The following is a 17,243-nucleotide window of genomic DNA, read 5'->3' as shown; positions in this document are numbered from 1 at the left end:
CCAAGGCCGTCGGTCATGTGACACAAATTTCCAAGTTAATGGTGCAGAAGCTATGGAACGTTTCAGTCTTGACTCGGGCACCAACTGTACTGGTACTGTAGGCATTCCATTTTGACTTGTGCAGGCGCATCATCCAAGAAAATGATGTATGGGAGACGGGAGTATAGTGGTTTGGTTAGAGAATGGCCAGCCTTTTGCTGCAGTTTTCACACCAAAGCTGCAAGTATCTACATTTTGTGGTAAAATTCTAGGATTTGTTTGGTGCTGTCTGGTTCAGATTTCCAGTCTTGGTGTGGGCTCACACAGATTTGTCACCCTAGCTGGTGTGGCTCATCAACTATTGTCCTGCTTTGCAGTCTGATGTTAATGGATATTTTTATTTATTTAAAATAAGCTATTTATTTCTTGTTCTAGGTACCTGTGCATGGGAATGAAAAACTGAATGTGCTCTTGGACATAAGCATGAAGACATTCATTGCAGTTATGTAAAGTGCAGCATGAGTTCAAGTTGAATTGAGATTGCTTGAAAAAGAAGCTTGTTCAAGTTGACTGGAGTCTGGAAATATTCTTCATTTTCATTGCCAGTCATTCAAATAAATTATTGAAGATATTTTGTGCATGTTCATTCTAGCAAGACTTCAGAATGGCAAGTGTTAGCAGTGATTGTATTGCTGGCTTTACTGATCCACTTCTGGCCAAGCAAAAACAGCATAGCAAGAGGGCATTTGAGCTCATTGCCAAAGCCCTGAGACTTGATGAAGAGAACAAACATGGTGAGTACTGAGTACTGAGTAATAAGCATATAGGTCACATAATTGTGTCTTGGGTATTTTCCATTTGTTTCACCCATTGATCCCTGTTTCTCATTCATGGACCAGGTTATATTTTCACTCCTCTCCTTACCCCAGCATTGCTTTGTCATTTATGACGGTCGCGCTGGCCATTTTCACATAATACCACAGTAAATCTGCACTGAGTGACTCCCTCCCCCTCTCCCAAACTGACAAGATATCAGTCAAACTGGGCACCGTTAACCCTCCGGCGACTGTCGGTGCCCGGCAGGTAGCCGGCCGGAGGCGGTGCGGCTGTACCGGGAGGGTATCGCCGAGCTGGAGCGCGGTATTGCCGTGGACTGCTCGGGCCGCAGCGAGGACCGGCGCCGCGCGCAGCGACTACAGGCCAAGATGCAGACCAACCTGGCCGTGGCCGCCGACAGGCTGCGCTTCTTAGGTGAGCTGGAGCGAGAGCAACACGTCGGAACTTGAGCTGATAAACGTTCCGTTGGCGCGAGTTTAAATGTTTCACTACACCTTACAAGAAGGTGGCTTGGCGCATTGTATATATAACATACCCGCTCAACTGTTGACTATTCCTGTCCTCAGTGCCATGAATGCTTAATGTGAGCTTACAATCCCTTTCGACACGTTCCAGTGCCTTCACAATACCGTCCTCCCTCAGTTCAATTTTCATCAACCGGCCATTGCGACCTGGGCATTGCGATTCTAAAGCCCCGGCTCCACTACGCGATTTTCCGTGCGATTTTGCGAGAATGCGATACCCTTGGCGATGACAGAAAATGTTCATCTAGTGCCGTGGAAACGGATGCGCTGAGCCACACTGCGGGAATCGCATTATTGCATGAAATGCCACGCAATATTGCTCACGCATTATCGCAAAAAAGTTCAGAATTCCGATGCCACGGAAAATCGTGTAGTGGAGCCTGGGCATAACGCTCGAATGACTCATTTTATTCATATTTTTCTAAAAATGATTATCATTTCCATTTCAGAAAGTTGCCTCTCAGACCCTGATGGTGAGTGGTGAACACCATTTATATCAAGCTTGCGCCTAAACTTTCTTCTAGTTTCCTTATGCTCTTACAGCTACTTTTACCGGTTCTGCCAGTGGCATGAGCAGTGGCTCGGCTATTTTACCGCCATTATTTTCTGCACAGGGGCTAATGCAGTAAGGCTTTGGCACATATTCCAGTCAACCAAATTCTTTTTGCTCCCGGCTCGGCTCTGCATCATCTTCTGCCTTGCCTTTCCCGATCTTTTGCACTTTTTTCGCAGCGCGTGGAATCCAACGAAGAACACATTTCTGACTTTGTTCAAATGTTATGTTTTTATTTATTTTAGACTTAAGTCCACTGCGTGGTCTCACTTTTCGCTGGATACCGTCTTCCCACACCGCTGTGAAATGTGTACCCTGTTTTGCACCGCTATCTGTCGTAGTTGCCCTGTTTGGTCACACTCTACGGGCGGGTGGTGTCCCCTGACGGGATAGCCATCCCGGGGCGCCACTGTTCCTGACGGGATATCCGTCCCGGGACGCCACTGCTCCCGGCACTGGGCAACCACAGGGTGCATGCTGAGGCACGTGACCACACCGCCTGCAGAGCGCATGGCCTCTCTGGAGGAGCGGGCGGCCGACTCCGTGGTGCCGCCGGCGGCCCGGCAGCGGCCCGGTCCGGCGGCGCGTCCCCAGGGCCAGGCCGCCGGCCGGCCCGCCGCGAGGTCCACCGGTCAGACCGGTGACCCTGTGACCGGTCACGGCAGCGGTCAGCCGCCGGCGATCACCGTGATCAGGGAGGGCCGGCGGAAACCCAGCACCGGCACCGAAGGTGGGTGTCGGGGAGGCTCCACCAGAGACCGGCCGAGGTGTGGGCGGTAGAGGTGGGGGTGGCACGAATGGAAAATGGTGATGCGAATGGTATTGGTCGAGCCTTCACCTCTCGAGAGAGGTGAAGGCTCGACGTTCAGATGAACGTATGCTCTGCTGGGGACTGGGGAATGATTGTGATGTGATGTCGCTAAGCATTAGTCGTTTTGTTTACTTTTAATGGCAGCCTTCATTTAGCAACTTTTGCGTGCGTTTTATGCCTGTCCGTTTTGCGCGTAAATCAGGCTGTCATGTTGTTTAAATAATGTTGGGCTGACTGTGTGATTCGTTGTTAGTTTAAAATATGCTGACTGGTACATTTCATCACCATATTTGAAATCAGATTTTGCTACTGATTTGGGTAACTTCAGAAGTTTTTTTTCTCATCTATGCTCCATCGGCTGCAAGATTTTCTTCCGATTTAGGCCGGATTCGATGTCTTCCGGACGACGAACATACTACGTCGTCCGGCGAATGGCGTTCGGTAGCCGCAGCCAAGCCCCCGCCGACATCGAACGGTATTGGCCGGACGACGTAGAATCTTCGTCATCCGGGAGACATCGAAGCCCATGACCGATCAGCTCGGTATAACCCACCCCGGACGTCCTGCAGCGGCCGAGCGGAAGATCTCCCCTGTGTACGGGTACTCGGGGCCGGGCCGGCGTCCCGCCCCGTCCACCGGTACCAGTCGGGTCACCCCGTCCTCAGTGCCGGCCCGCCGGAGACCAGCCGCCACGCGCAGCACGCCCAACCGGGTACGTCCCCAGCTATCGGAGCAGGCCAGGCCGATCGGGCTCTGTAGACACGGCTATGTGAATGTGTGTGCAGTGTACGCATGATTAGGGTGAATGCGTGTGAGTGTATTTGTGAGCATGGCGATGATACGTGAGGTAGGTAAGTTGGGCATCAAATCATGGGTTTCCGGTGATACAAAGGTGGTTGCGAGGCACTCGGCATGATTTCACCGACCGGTGATAGGTACGAAGCACGCGTTTTAATTTTTAACAAGCATCATGATCCGTTACAACAGCCCGTTGATGCGGGGCCCGGGACGACCAACATATTCATATTAGTGCATTGCGTATGGCGCTTACCAAGGCGCTTACATCCCGGTAAAGGATTATGAAGGTGCGAGGGATTTGGTAGCATCAGATGAGGGCGTAAGTTGCGCACATACGACAAATTTTGTGAACAACAGTTGTGTTCAGATTATCTTCGATGATTCTCATCCATATGACGATTTTCTGAAGGTTAATTGAATAATAATTTTTAGTGAAGAAAGTGGAATAGAATAATGATGGAGGTGCAGTTGTCACCCAACAATTATCAAGTGTAGCCAAGGCGCTGCGGCTGAAAGTAGTTTCGTGCCGTCTGTAAAGCGATTACGTAACCCCACGCGAACAGGAAAACGGACTCAGCTGAACAGTGAAATTTGGCGCCACATGCTCGTTCACGTTGTTGCCGCTGCTGTACCTTTCGCCAAACAGTTTGGTTTTCGCTCGTTACAGTTGCTTGTTTGTGCCTTGTGGTCTGAGCTTGTGGGTTATTGACAGATTTTTTTATGTGTTATTTTGTGACTTATTGGGGCAGCACTAATGAATACCTTATTTTGCATCAGCAGCATATTGGAACAGCGAAAACCCTTGTCCTCATTTATTAATTTCTCTTTTTGAGCTCATTCTGGACTTAATACCTACTGTCTAGTTGTCTCTACTGTCTTTCTGAACTTTCAAATAAGCAAATTTTTGCCGAAATCCAAATATTTTTCTTTTGTTGCTGTGGACAAACGTCCTCTTCCTATGTTTGGTTGTTTTTTTGGTCAGTGGCGTGGTGTTTTGCAGAATTATTGGTGCTCATGGTTTGCGAGTAGTTAGTGAAAATTACTTCGGTACCATTTGAAATTATTTCAGTACCAGTCAGTACCATTTTATTAAATAAGTTAATATAAGAAATGCTAATTATTTATTTTAGTCTCAGCATCCTATTTGTCATGGTTTACCTAAATGTCATGGTTTCCTGAAGGCAGGTGAATATAGGTTCCACTGAATTGGGTAGGTAGGTACCTATATATCAAGGTATTCACTAGTGCTACCCCAGTTAATTTTAATTACCATCTTCATAGAGTTCAGAAGCTACATTGGACCCAAGAAGGTTAACCAAGATGGAGCGACGACGAAGCACCAGACTGCAAGCGAAGCCGAAGAAGGATCTGTGTGAGATTGAAAATGAGTTTGAAGAGCCTCTGTCAAAAAAACAGGTGGCTGATAAGCTGGACAAAAAACCTGTTCTTAAGGCAGGCAATTTTGCATCAGTCCCTGGTCCAGAATATGTCTCTGCCTATGAGGCATCCATCAGAAAGAACATTGAGGAAAGGATGGAGATGCTGAAAATGTTGAAGATTGATGCAATGAAAGAGGAAGCAAAACCGACCGTGCCAGAGAGCAAGGCCAATACAACCAGGTTCTACAGGAAGGCTGTGAAGCCGGCGAAGCCGCTGACACCGAGCCGGAGGAGTCTGCGGATCAGCGGCCGCGACCCGCAGGGCATAGAGCTGCCGCCGCGGCCCCCCACGCCGGAGGAGCGACCGCTCAAACTGGGCACCGAGACGGTGCAGAGCGCCAACACGGGCCTGTCCGAGCCGGGGGAGATCTCCGAGAGCCTGGCCGACATCGCCGGCCGGGTAACCGAGCAGGGGCGCTCCGGGGACGGTCCCTGCGGCTCGTACGCGGCGGCTCTGACCGACCTCGCCCTGGACACGTTAGCCAAGGTGACGCCGCTGCGCATCGCCTCCATGGCCTTCTCTCCCCTGCGTCAGAAGCACGTGCTGGCGGCCGGTGACAAACGTGGCGTGCTGGGTTTATGGGACGTGTCGCGTGGCGGGCTCGGCGTACACAACCTGTCCGCACACACCGGGCTCATCGCGGGCGTGAGTTTTTCACCCGTGGACGGCGCGCGCTGCTTCACCAGCAGCTACGACGGTCTGTGCCGCGCGCTCGACCTGGAGCGCCAGCAGTTCGACCAGGTGTACGCGCCGCCCGACTCGCAGCCAGATCTGTTCCTCAACCACCACACGCACATGAACGAGAACATCCTGCTGCTGGGGCGGAGCGACGGCCGACTGGTGCAGCGCGACCTGCGCACGCCCGACTCCACATCGCTGCGGCTGAGCGACCGCGGCGGTCTGCGGTACCTGAACGTCCACCCGAGCCGCGAGCACTGCCTGGCCGTGGTGGAGCGGCCCAACACGGTCAGTCTCTGGGACCTCCGCCGCGTGAAGGGGCCGCGCAGCGCTCTGCAGCGCGTGACGCTGCCACGCACGTGCGCCAGTGCCATCATCAGCCGCCACTCGGGCGACCGACTGGTGGTGCCCTGTGCCGACGACTTCATCCGTATCTACGACGGCGTCAACCGCGGCGCTCTGGACGCCAGTCAGACGATCCGGCACAACAACCAGACGGGGCGCTGGCTGACCACCTTCAAGCCCACCTGGCTGCCCGACAGTGACGAGCTGTTCGTGGTGGGCTCGATGCTGCAGCCGCGCCGCGTGGAGGTGTACGACATCAGTGGTCACGTGCACCACCTGTTAATGGGAGCCGACTTACTGACGGTGTGCTCCACCGTCGCCTTCCACCCGAACGAGCGGGCCATCGCGGCCGCCAACTCCTCTGGAAAGGTGCACCTGTTCCGGTAAACGGCCGCACAGATGGTGGACGGTGACACGGGGTGACAGGGACGCGATCTGTGCCTAGACGAAGTGTCGAGGCGTCGGAGGCGAGTGTTATTGGTAGCGTTGGAGCTGCTGTCGCCTGCAGACGGGCCAGCCGGACCGCTGCCGCCCTCCCCTGCCGATTATTGTCGTGCTCACATGTAACGCGGGACCATCTCATGTATTCGCTGCTAGGACGTGTCCTTCTGTCTCAACTCTCAGCTGAGAGGTATGCGATGTTGATAGGTACATAAGTTCAGTGTTAGTCCAGATCAGCGTCGGTTTTCAACTGCTGTCTCGTTTTAGGTCATTGTATCAGTGCCATGTACTGGTGCCAGGAATTTTTAGGCTTAAGTGCCATTTAATTATGCGCCACATTAAGATAACTTCGTTATGGAAACGGGCGCAATAGTTTAGAGCTGTTAAAGGCGTTTGGTGGCGTAAGATTATAGTGCACACTTCACTGTTTTAGTTAGATGTTTCTGTAGTGATTATTTGAGTGCTTAGATGGACCATGATGGGAGTCGAATAAAGCAACTTTGTATTTTGCATTTGTGTAATCCTGTGCCGTCGGCTATGGCATAATGAACAGAATATTATAGTAGACAGCGCCTGATCCCAATCACGACAATACAGTAGGATGCTGGTGACCGGGAAACGGACTTGCGAACAACGATCGAAGCGGCGGAGAGAAAACGTCCGACCGCTAGCGACATAGTTTCTCGTCATTTATAGCTGAAAAGCATGCAGTTTTCTGGCATCATTTGCATTCCACAACCGTTTCAATATCCAGAGCGGAGTATTCAAGGTGGTCATATGCGTTGGGAAAATTATTAGTGATAATGACAGTATCAAATGCCTCCATTGAGCTCAAATAGGCCATGAGTTAGTAGGCACTCCGCGAAACCCGGCATTTACCCATTCAGCACAATATCTCGGGAGAGTTCGACGTGAGTTTGGTAAGTTGGCGTCAAAATCTCGCTTGTCTTCTTTTTTATTATATTATCTTATGAGTGCCGGAGATGGTGTTTCATCCTCGTGTACTGTCCGTCGTTTTGTCGCACTGCCCGTCCGTGACCTAGTCTGCCTACACCACGCTGACTCTGTCTGTGTCGCTCCCGTCAGGCGGGCGGCCTGTCATCCCCGGCCACCTCGTCCGCCGGCACCCCGTCTCGGTCCGCGCGCAAGCCGCTCTCCACCGCCGGTCTGAAGGGGGTCGACCCCAAGCTGGCGCGGCTGATCCTGGATGAGATCATCGACGCCGGACCGGTGGTGACGCTAGATGATATCGCAGGAAATGCGGTGAGTTTTGGAGAGGAGAGAGAAGAATGGGCAGGCTGGGGAATTTGCGGGAGACACCGGATGATATGCATAGCAGGAAACTCGGCGAGCCGGAGAGATAGCTGCTAAAGGCGGTCTGTGGGAATGACTGAGGGAATCTGCGGGGAACTAGGGAATGACCGATTCTTAAGTATGTGTTTCATAATTGAAGTAAGTGGGCGTGCATGTTCAAGTTAGTGGGAGTCAGTGGGTGACTATTTTGGCGATGTGGTAGTTAGTTAGGTCGTAAATGCTCAACGTCACGTCCGGTTCGGTTCGGGTGATCAAAATTGAGTTTGCCGGAAGGCGGCGGAATCTATTGACGTGATAACTTTAGAACGGTGATTCGGTGAAGGGACCTAATCGGCCGTCATATGGGTAATCTTCTGGATATGATTGTGTTATTGCCGATTATGAACTACGCAGTCCTAGCCAGAAGGTAGTGAGCTAAAAAACGCTCTTGAAGTTCTCTGTTTTTAGACATAAAGCTCTGGTTAACAGGCTGCATACAATTTTTTAACCGTCCGGGCTCGACGGAGCCCATGTATTCTTAGTGTGTCACAGGGCGCATCGTGACCTCATACGTCATGTTTGGTTTTGTATGCTAATGTTATATTCTGACAACGGTGTGATTGTCTCCGCTCAGTCGGCGAAGCGGGCGCTTCAGGAGCTGGTGATCCTGCCCTCGGTCCGCCCAGAGCTGTTCACCGGGCTCAGAGCGCCGGCCCGCGGACTCCTGCTGTTCGGACCGCCAGGTGAGGCTGAATGAAGGGTGACAGCTGTAGTGTAAGGCTAGTCTCAAGTCAGAATGATACTGGGTGCAGTCATTAGGCTTCGGCGGTGCCTTATTAGCTTGAGGTGTCATTTGGACGGGGATCAAGCCTAAAACCAAATGTGATTTGATGTACTCAATCCCATTCGTAAACACAGCAACGGTTATCTTTTATCTAGTCTGTCGACCGATTATAATATTCAGAGGCTACTCCCCACCAGGAAAGCTGGCTCTAAAATTCATTGCTATACCGTACGCTGCCTCAGATGCACGCTCGTAATTCACCCACGCCCCATACCTCCGCCAGGCAACGGCAAGACGATGTTGGCGCGCGCGCTGGCCAGCGAGGCATCCGTCACGTTTTTCTCCATCAGCGCCTCCAGCTTGACGAGCAAGTGGCACGGCGAGGGCGAGAAGCTGGTGCGGGCGCTGTTCGCCGTCGCCAGAGAGCTGCAGGTAGGACCGTGGGGGTCTGTCGGGTCTGGGTGGTCTGTCAGAGCGGGAGGGGGAGAGGCTTGGGAGGGGTGATTTATGTGCGGCCGACTGTAAAGATGGCCAGCAGAGCTAATGTTGGCTTGTTGTGTCCACGGTGAGTGAGATCATGAAATACGTCCAATATAACGCCTTTTGGGGCGACTAGCGGAGCGAGCGAGAGGGTGGGCCTTGCACGTGCGAAATTGCGAGGGGGTACCTCCAACTGACTTGTGAACGGCACCCTACTAACCGGTCTCTAGCGATGTGCCAAATTTGAGCGCAATCGGCCCAGCCGTTCTGGAGATCTGGAAGCGACACCCTGCACGTGCGCACGTGCAAAATGGGTCCCGACTGACTTTCGCACGGCACCCTACTAACCGGTCCCTAACCGCGTACCGAATATGAGCGCAATCGGTCGAGCCGTTCTCGATACTCGTATGTATCTGACAAACCTTACATGATAACGTTTGACACTTTTCACTTTTGCTTTGATCACAGATTGTCTACATAAAAAGTTTTTTTTTGTCTGGGTTGCGCAGACACGCTTACTTGTCTACTTGCGACAGACTATGTATTTCCAAGCACTCTTCCCGCTGCCCGTGACCTGACGTGCCGCCACTGATTCGCTCCCCCGCGTCCCCAGCCGTCCATCATCTTCATGGACGAGCTGGACTCGCTGCTCTCGGAGCGTCGTGAGGGCGAGCACGACGCGTCGCGCCGCCTCAAGACCGAGTTCCTCTGCCAGTTTGATGGACTCGGCACCAACGCAGAGGACAAGATTCTGGTGCTCGGAGCCACCAACAGGTAGATGCGAGAGTCGGTGGCTTGTGCTTACTCGTACTTTAAGTGCGATCTGTGATAGAGAGGTGATTTTAGTGTCGCTGTGTGAATCAGTCATTACTATGTGGCTCTTCGTCGTGTTGGTTTTCTTCGAAACGCATGGCCACACCTCAAGTCTGGAGAATGCCTCCTACGTCTCATCAAATGGCTGACGTGTCCCCTCCTTTCTGACGCCGATTACCCTATCTTCTGCCACAGACCTCAGGAGCTGGACCAGGCCATCCTGCGCCGCTTCCCGAAGCGGATCTACATCCCCCTGCCGGACCGCGAGGCGCGCAAGGCGCTGCTCGGCCGCCTACTATCCAGCCACGGCCAACCGTTGCGGCAGGGCGACCTCCAGACGCTGGCGGAACTCACAGACGGCTACTCGGCCAGCGACATCGCCGCGCTGGCCCGCGACGCCGCGCTGGGGCCCATCCGAGGTGAGAGGGCGTGCGAGAGAGGGAGAGAGGGAGAGATGCGTGCTTTTTCTTCGTCAGATGAGAGTGAGGGATTGAGAGAGGCCAGTGCATCCTTTAGCCATCAGCGGGGAGCAATGGAAGGGAAGCCAGAACTTGTTTTACCCATCAGAGGTGGATGGTCGTGGGCTGGTCTATTAGAAACTAGAGCCAGGTGGTGGAGGGTGGAGCGACGGGACATTGACTGTAACGAGGGCATGGCATTGATGACCTGATCATTTGTTATCATTGTACGCTGTTGCAAGATATCTGTAGACATTCACACAGAACCTTGACTTGTATACTGTATACTGTACCCGTCAAATACTACTCAGTCCCGGGCGGTAACAGTCGCTCCTTTGCGGTCTGATCGGCAGAAATGGATCAGGAGCAGGTCAAGTCCATCGACCCCAAGAAACTACGGCATATCAATGTCAACGACTTCAAGGACTCTCTGAAACGCATCCGACGCTCGGTCGACGCTCAGACGCTAGCGCAGTACGAGAAATTCGAGCGAGAATACGGCGAGCTTCGCGCGTGACATGGTTGTAGAACATCCTCTTCTGACAGCTGTGAAAAGTGCCGTGTTGTTGGCTTGACGAGGATTGATGGGACTCGACCTAATCGAGCAGAGACTGTGATTAGGGAGTCGAGTTGGCTGCTGCATCTGTGAACGCCGTCCGGTCTGCCCGTTCCTTTGAAGAGTTGCGTGGACATGGTTTTGTGATTTTCCGTGAACGGTGGACTGTTATGAATAACAGCCAGAAGATGTGTTGTGGACGGTTTCGTAAATTTTATAAGGGTTTGTCGTTGAGGGAATCGAATGATATGCGCGCCCAGTTTTGATCTAAATATTTGGGGAAGTGTAACAACGCGTCACTGGCTGCTAATGTGTCAGTTGCAAGAGTCGATATAACAGTATGGGTGTGTGAGATTAACTTACATCAGTAGTAATATCAGCTTCCGAAGTCGCTTTCAGCCTTCAGGTAATCAACTTCCGTTAGTCTGTAATTCATCTTCTAGCTGTATGTCGCTCTTCTTTCGGCGGCCGGCGGCCTGTTTCTTGGATGCTCGCCTTATGCTGTTCTCAGCTGTGCATAAGACGCCACATTCATCAAACGAGAGTACTTCCGCCTTCATTGCCCAGCTGTGGGTGTCCAGCTGTGGTGCCTTCAGTGTGGCTTGGAACCGGGCCGTGCCGGTGTCTCTGCCCCCTCCCCTTCTTCACACACCCCTCCTAAGGCCTAACCTACCGCTATTGTATAACCCTGCTTACTACTGTGTCCACTAGAGGTTGATGTGTTGTGATCGGTAGATGTGAGAGATGCTATGAGTGAGCTATGACCCTGCCATCACCAGTGAAATGTAGGGTAAAAAGGGCATAAGCCGGTGTTCTGAAGTCGTCTGTATGATTTGGTTATGTGATCCATGGGACCGCTAGTGGTGACCCCTCGGCTCGCATGTCTGATTTAAAATCTGGTAGGTGTTATATTGGATGTCGTGATCAATTTTCGTTGTGAGATTTAACAGTTGGTGGATGGGGTTAAGTTGCTTATAACAGTTCTCAATTAAAGTAACATAACTACTTACTGCAACTACTGATATTACTGGGGATGCGAGTCAAACTAGTAACCCATCGAAGTCACTAGTAACCATTGTTGATGTCTACATTTGTTCGTGATATCCGAGGCATAATTCACATTGGCTGTTGAGCCGGTTATCCCGGCCAAGTTATGAATCAAATGATCTGTGTTACCTCTTCACGTTACACTACCCATCGGACCTGAATAGGGCTGACCCGATGTCCTAGGTTTTCGTTTTAGTCATTCCAGCGAGAAGTATTACGTTACTGATTCGTGTATCAGCGAGTCAAGATACTGCCCGATCGCAGTGTCACGTGCTTCCCCCCTCCGTGAACCACGGGCTTTGGTGTTCAGTGTCATCCGCTGCGCCGTACCAAACCTCCGCATTCACAGTGACAATGGCGTGCCATCAAACGCTCGCTACCAGGTCTGTGCTGCCGCCCGCAGTCGGTGTATTCTGTTGTGAGCCCTAGTGGTGTTGTTCATTCCTACTTACACGCAGTTGTGACTGCTGAGTTATCCAGTGTTTGAGAGCGACGAGCACAAGAAATATAGTCAGGACTGCGAGGAAGCATAAGTCCCAACTCCCAAGAGGTCGCCGATGGACTGCCGGTGTCATAATCCATTGATGTACTGTGTATTGTCCGTATTTAACAATAAACTACGTGTTCTAACAAAGCATGGTGGTTAAATGTGGCAGGCGGTGGTATCTAGCGACTCTTGTTGACGGATTGGGTAAACAAATCTGCGGGAGAAACTCAATGCCACTGGACTGAATACTAGTTACTCCCTCAGACATACATACAGATACAAGCGCACGCACACGCGCATACTGGCTGAAATATCACAGCACACCGTACTGTCGCGATAGCAACGGTTTTCTTCCACCGAACTGCGAGACATCAGGCGTATAACTGTCCTCTTCTCACACATTCACGCTACAAGTAGGTACTCGTCAAACTACTTCAGAGGGAGAAAATCCTCTTCTTGATGCCCACTGACGCTCTGCGCAATAAAATTGTTTTATTTTAAACAGCCCATTGATCGAATACAGCGGCTGCTGGTGACTGTCCCGACTAGAATATATTGCACCTTTCAAACACAGGCACGTTTGGACGCTCTGCAAGGCTCAAAATAGCATGACCTTATGAGTATCAAAACAGTCCTAGACGTTATAAATTCACATCAAATCTCCCTTATCACCACAGATTAGCGTTTTGGTATTGCACCAACCACACATTTCTTCTAGAATACCAAAGAAAAAGAATACGCTCGGAACGATGCATAAAGGCGCCTGCTTTTGCACCTTGGTGTCGCACCGATGCCTTGACGCACTCAGCTCCCACCTTCCTCTAGCTCTCTAGCTTCTGGTCATCTCTCTGCTCTTTGCTGACCCTCTCGACTCTCCAACATCTCCACTCTCCCTGCTCCTCTGGCGACCTCTCAGCGACTCTCTCGCCATCTCAGCGGTCCAGCTTGACCAGCAGTCCCTCACCGGGCTCCAGGCGCAGCTGTTTGAACCGGATGAAGCCTTCCTTGTCGCCCGTGGAGCTGGCCACCACCAGGCCTCGGAAGAAGATGTGGCTAAGGTCGCGTGTCAACGACTCCGGCGACGTGTTGAAGATGACGCACCAGCGCGGCTGACGCGGGTAGAAACGGTCCAGCACGAGCACGGCAGAGTCCAGGTAACGCACCTGATGATCGAGAGGCAGTGGAGGGGTACGCACGTCAGCACGTTGTATAGTGACACCGGTCTGATGGACCTAAGAGGGTCACCAGGAACTGTGCGAACTGTTAATCAGCATGTCATTGCAAGGGTGGAAACCTGAATGAAGCAACGTGGCGCGGATGCAATTTGCAAACACGGACTAATTGCGTCAATCCACGTCGCTCTTTGTGAAAGGAATGCCTGCAATGCATAGTCTCTTCCCGACTCCCGTTGATGAATAAATAACGCGTTCCCATCGCCAGCGAGACGCGCCCGACCGGACACCTGGATCGATCCGCGAAGTATCTTTACCACCACCAATAGACCTCGGCGTACGGAGGTCTATGCTCCACCCCACCCCACAAACAGACCAAGACATGGCCTCACCATCAGGTTCGACGACCGTTTCGGATTGAAGTCGCCCACCGCCTCGTAGATTCCGTTGACGTAGATGGGCACGGCGGTGCTGTGGGTCTGCAGGGCGGCTCTCACTGACTGCACCGATATGTTCTGCTGGCTGTCGGCGTTGTACAGATGGTGGCCCTCGGGCAGCGGACGCCATGGCAGTCGCGAGCTCAGGGTGAAGTCAGCTGATGTGACGTCGTCCGACCACGGCATGATGCCCAGGCCGGGAACCGTCTGCGGGCGGAAGGGTAGGGGTTAGTAGAGCTGTTGTCTATCAGGTCACGGCATGATGCCCGACTGGGAACCGTCTGTAGGCGGAAAGGGTCACTCAAAACTGGGGGAGGGGGTATGCAACGGTGGAATTGGGACGAGAGGTTCAGTGCACAAGTCAGAATCGTTGCAATTCAGACACATGTAGTCGCTATATAGGTACAGTTAGCCTAATGTCGTTAGCAATCTCTCTGTCATGTAGCTTTCATCTACGCACCGCCTGAACCGCGCACTTCCCGCTAACCTACCTGGTTGGTCTCGCTCTCTGTCTCCATGAGGCAGACTTCATCTCCGTAGAGGACGGTGACCGTGCCGGGCAGCAGGCTCTGTAGCAGGGTGGCCCCCACCGAGTGACCGCGGCCCAGTCGGCGAGACAGACGGGTGTCCTCCGGTGAGGATAGGTGCCACGTGAACCACGGCACGTCCGCTGACGCGTCCCACGACATGATCTGCGGGCGGTACCCAGAAGGGTCACTGAGTGGGTCACACATCGTTGATGAGGTCCGAGGCGTGGGGCGTAGAGAGGAGAAACAGAATGATGGGGTCGACGCGATGGAGTGATGAAGCATATTCGTCAGTTGAGGATTGCGAGATAAATTTGATATGTTGTTGGCATCAGATGCGGATCATGCTAGGAAACAGGCAGCTTCGGTCATACAAGGTCCGGGTCTAAAATGAGATCAGAACTATGTCACCCAACGGGACATTGGAGAAGCATGAGCACGATACGTTCGCTGGACCTCCGCAGTAACGTAATGGATCCATAAATACATTACAATGAGAAACGACAGCCCAAATGCCGCCACAAATCCATCTCACGGCGCAGATAGCAATACAGAAGAGGCCCTGCTAACTCCCTTCACCGATGCCCGATTTGTCCTCGGGTCTCTGTCACGTGCTCATCTCCGTGCAAGGGCATATCCAGCTGCGCCATTTCCTTCACTGGGCACTGGCCCCATCTGCATTCCCCAGCGCTTGCCTTCTCTCTATGCTCTGCCCCGTACCACGGCCCTCTTTCAAAACACCCCAGCCTACACCCACCCTCTCATCCCTCTATCTTCCTCCCGGATCCAATTCCCTCTCGCCGACACTCACACTCCTCCCCTTTCTCCAGCACCTGCTCTGCCCGCCCCTCTCCCTCACCACAGCCCCCCTCGCCCACCTCCTCTCACCTCAGTGATCTGGTCGACGATCTGCTGCGGCGAGCGACCCTCGATCTGCAGCTGACAGTCCAGCAGATCCACACGATGCAGCACCTTAGTGGCGTTGTGCCGGTCGTGCTCCTGGATGGCCCGCAGCAGCTCCAGCGGCACCACCATGATCCGGTCCTCCATGCCGACCGTGTAGCGGTCCAGCAGGTTACGCACCTCCTGCACCAGACTCTCGACGTCGGCACGGTCCACGGCACGCTCCAGACCACGCACCAGGAACCCGTCGACGCCCTGGAGCAGCCAGTGTTCCAGTGTGGCCAGAAGGGCGGGGTAGGTGGCATCCTGAAGATGGGACGCGCCAGTGCCGTTCGACGGGGTCGGGTTGGTGAGGTCAGAGTCATCGGACGTGAGTAAGGGTACAGGATCGATGGTGAGGATCACGTGAAGACCCATGGCGTGAGCGTCTTCGACCATGTTCAGGAAGTCGCCGGAGGTTCCCAGCTTCGGGTCGACGAGCTTGTGGTTGATGACGTTGTCGATGTCTGTCGGGAAGTCTCCCGTCTGGAAGATCCCCGTCAGGACAATCGTGCTGGCGCCGAGGTTCTTCACGTAGTACAGCCTGCTCTGCAACCCCGGGAGGTCACCAACGCCGTCTCCATTCGAGTCCTGGAACGACCCGGGGAACAGCTCGTACATCGCCTCGCCCTGGTACCACTTCTTGAAGGGGTCGCACTTGCGCGGCATTGAGACGATCCAGCCGACGCAGACGGCCAGCAGGGCCAGCCAGATGGCGCCGCTGACGCCGACGAACACGTTCCTGATGAGCGGCCAGTTGCACGAGGAGCAGCACGTCTCCACGCGCTCCATCTCCTGGTAACTTAGCTTGCGTGCCGCATCTCGGTCCAGCGTCTGGTGGAGATGGAAAGGGAACGTGTCAACAGCAGCACACAGTGAAATGATAACATTTGTAGTTACCGGGGTAGTTCCGACGACGCCGTTAGCCATGGAGACCATGTTCACATTTTGGTGGATTTCCAACGTTTTGCAGCCACTTCTGTTTGACGTTCTACAATCTGGCAAGATATTCTGGCCAAGCTCTCCGAAAAAGACGTCCATGAGATCCCACCCCAGTTTCAAATTAATTTGAGATGGACATTATTCAATGAATCCCAGTTCCTCACGGGTCCGATTGCGGGTCTGACCTGCGCCGAGCCGAGGTGCAGCAGTTTCTCCTCGGTCGGTATCTCCGCCTGCTGCGGCGTCACCAGCAGCTGGAGGGCCTCCTCGGCGCTGCCCTCCGAGGAGGTCTCCTTGCTGGTGGCCGACGCCGGCCGGTCCTCGCCCACTGCCGGTGAAGACAGGGAGAGGGGTGAGGCTCGCTGGTCGACAGCGGGGAACGAGTGTGCACTGGGCAAGGACCGTTAGGGGTCAGGATAGGGGTGCGTTGGATTACATAAAGGTAAACGGTACCTACAGGTGTGCGCATTCCCACCCTGTGCGTTTAATGTTGAGAACGCGCTAATAGAAAGCAGACAAACGACTACCAAGCAATGTATTTCACGTCGTGAGGCATTCCATCATGCAATGGCTATTCATAGCCTCGAGTCAAGAAGGTACAGTCGGTGCAGGTGCAATAGGTGGGTACATAAAAACACACATGCATGCACACGAGTGAGTGAACGGCGTCAGATATAATATAAAATAACGTTAGCGAGTCTGATCAGCCGTCATTCTGACTCCTCAGAAGCCACTCACGCAGCTCTTTCTTAAAAAGAGAGTGCTGCATATCAAGCAATATGCAATCATTACTGGCCATGACGGAGAAGTCAAGCGACAACAAAATAAAAGGCGGAACATAATAACAAAGCATTGCCGCGGTGACTGGTTCAAATAGACAGTCCAGCTCCAATGCCATT

At 52.9% G+C, this 17,243-nt stretch overlaps 3 protein-coding genes across 3 annotated transcripts in view; 2 read left to right on the top strand and 1 right to left on the bottom strand.

Moving 5' to 3' along the window:
• Positions 1 to 435: 435 nt before the first annotated feature.
• On the top strand, positions 436 to 12,471 carry LOC122385278 (spastin-like). The gene is made up of 10 exons (XM_043373422.1): positions 436 to 773; positions 1,063 to 1,230; positions 2,399 to 2,623; positions 3,274 to 3,416; positions 7,493 to 7,669; positions 8,334 to 8,442; positions 8,767 to 8,915; positions 9,577 to 9,737; positions 9,972 to 10,195; positions 10,588 to 12,471. Exons 1-10 carry the CDS (start codon positions 644 to 646, stop codon positions 10,749 to 10,751), a joined length of 1,650 nt encoding a protein of 549 aa, XP_043229357.1. The 5' UTR covers positions 436 to 643; the 3' UTR covers positions 10,752 to 12,471.
• On the top strand, positions 3,855 to 6,914 carry LOC122385277 (WD repeat-containing protein 76-like). The gene is made up of 2 exons (XM_043373421.1): positions 3,855 to 3,911; positions 4,784 to 6,914. Exon 2 carries the CDS (start codon positions 4,823 to 4,825, stop codon positions 6,350 to 6,352), a length of 1,530 nt encoding a protein of 509 aa, XP_043229356.1. The 5' UTR covers positions 3,855 to 3,911; positions 4,784 to 4,822; the 3' UTR covers positions 6,353 to 6,914.
• The window catches only part of LOC122385276 (neutral and basic amino acid transport protein rBAT-like), an 18,172-nt gene continuing 13,343 nt past the window's right edge, over positions 12,415 to 17,243 (bottom strand). Inside the window, exons 4-8 of the mRNA XM_043373420.1 lie at positions 16,530 to 16,672; positions 15,349 to 16,236; positions 14,425 to 14,625; positions 13,889 to 14,140; positions 12,415 to 13,487 (exon numbers count right to left, since the gene is read on the bottom strand). Coding sequence (XP_043229355.1) covers positions 13,257 to 13,487; positions 13,889 to 14,140; positions 14,425 to 14,625; positions 15,349 to 16,236; positions 16,530 to 16,672 — 1,715 coding nt within the window. The 3' untranslated portion in view covers positions 12,415 to 13,256. The remainder of the gene's footprint in view (positions 13,488 to 13,888; positions 14,141 to 14,424; positions 14,626 to 15,348; positions 16,237 to 16,529; positions 16,673 to 17,243) is intronic.

This window comes from Amphibalanus amphitrite, unplaced genomic scaffold (genome assembly GCF_019059575.1).
Source record: "Amphibalanus amphitrite isolate SeventyFive unplaced genomic scaffold, NRLGWU_Aamphi_draft 000213F_arrow, whole genome shotgun sequence".
NCBI classification, from domain to species: domain Eukaryota; kingdom Metazoa; phylum Arthropoda; class Thecostraca; order Balanomorpha; family Balanidae; genus Amphibalanus; species Amphibalanus amphitrite.
Note: the sequence above shows the minus strand (reverse complement) of the source record. Positions and strands in the feature narration are given on the sequence as shown.

What these genes read in the sequence shown, in the direction of transcription:
- LOC122385278 (XM_043373422.1), top strand. Translation starts at nt 644, where the DNA reads ATGGCAAGTGTTAGCAGTGATTGTATTGCTGGCTTTACTGATCCACTT. An exon ending in ATGATATCGCAGGAAATGCG is followed by an intron (nt 7,670 to 8,333) that starts GTGAGTTTTGGA and finishes GTCTCCGCTCAG; the next exon opens with TCGGCGAAGCGGGCGCTTCA. An exon ending in CGCGCTGGGGCCCATCCGAG is followed by an intron (nt 10,196 to 10,587) that starts GTGAGAGGGCGT and finishes TCTGATCGGCAG; the next exon opens with AAATGGATCAGGAGCAGGTC.
- LOC122385277 (XM_043373421.1), top strand. Translation starts at nt 4,823, where the DNA reads ATGGAGCGACGACGAAGCACCAGACTGCAAGCGAAGCCGAAGAAGGAT.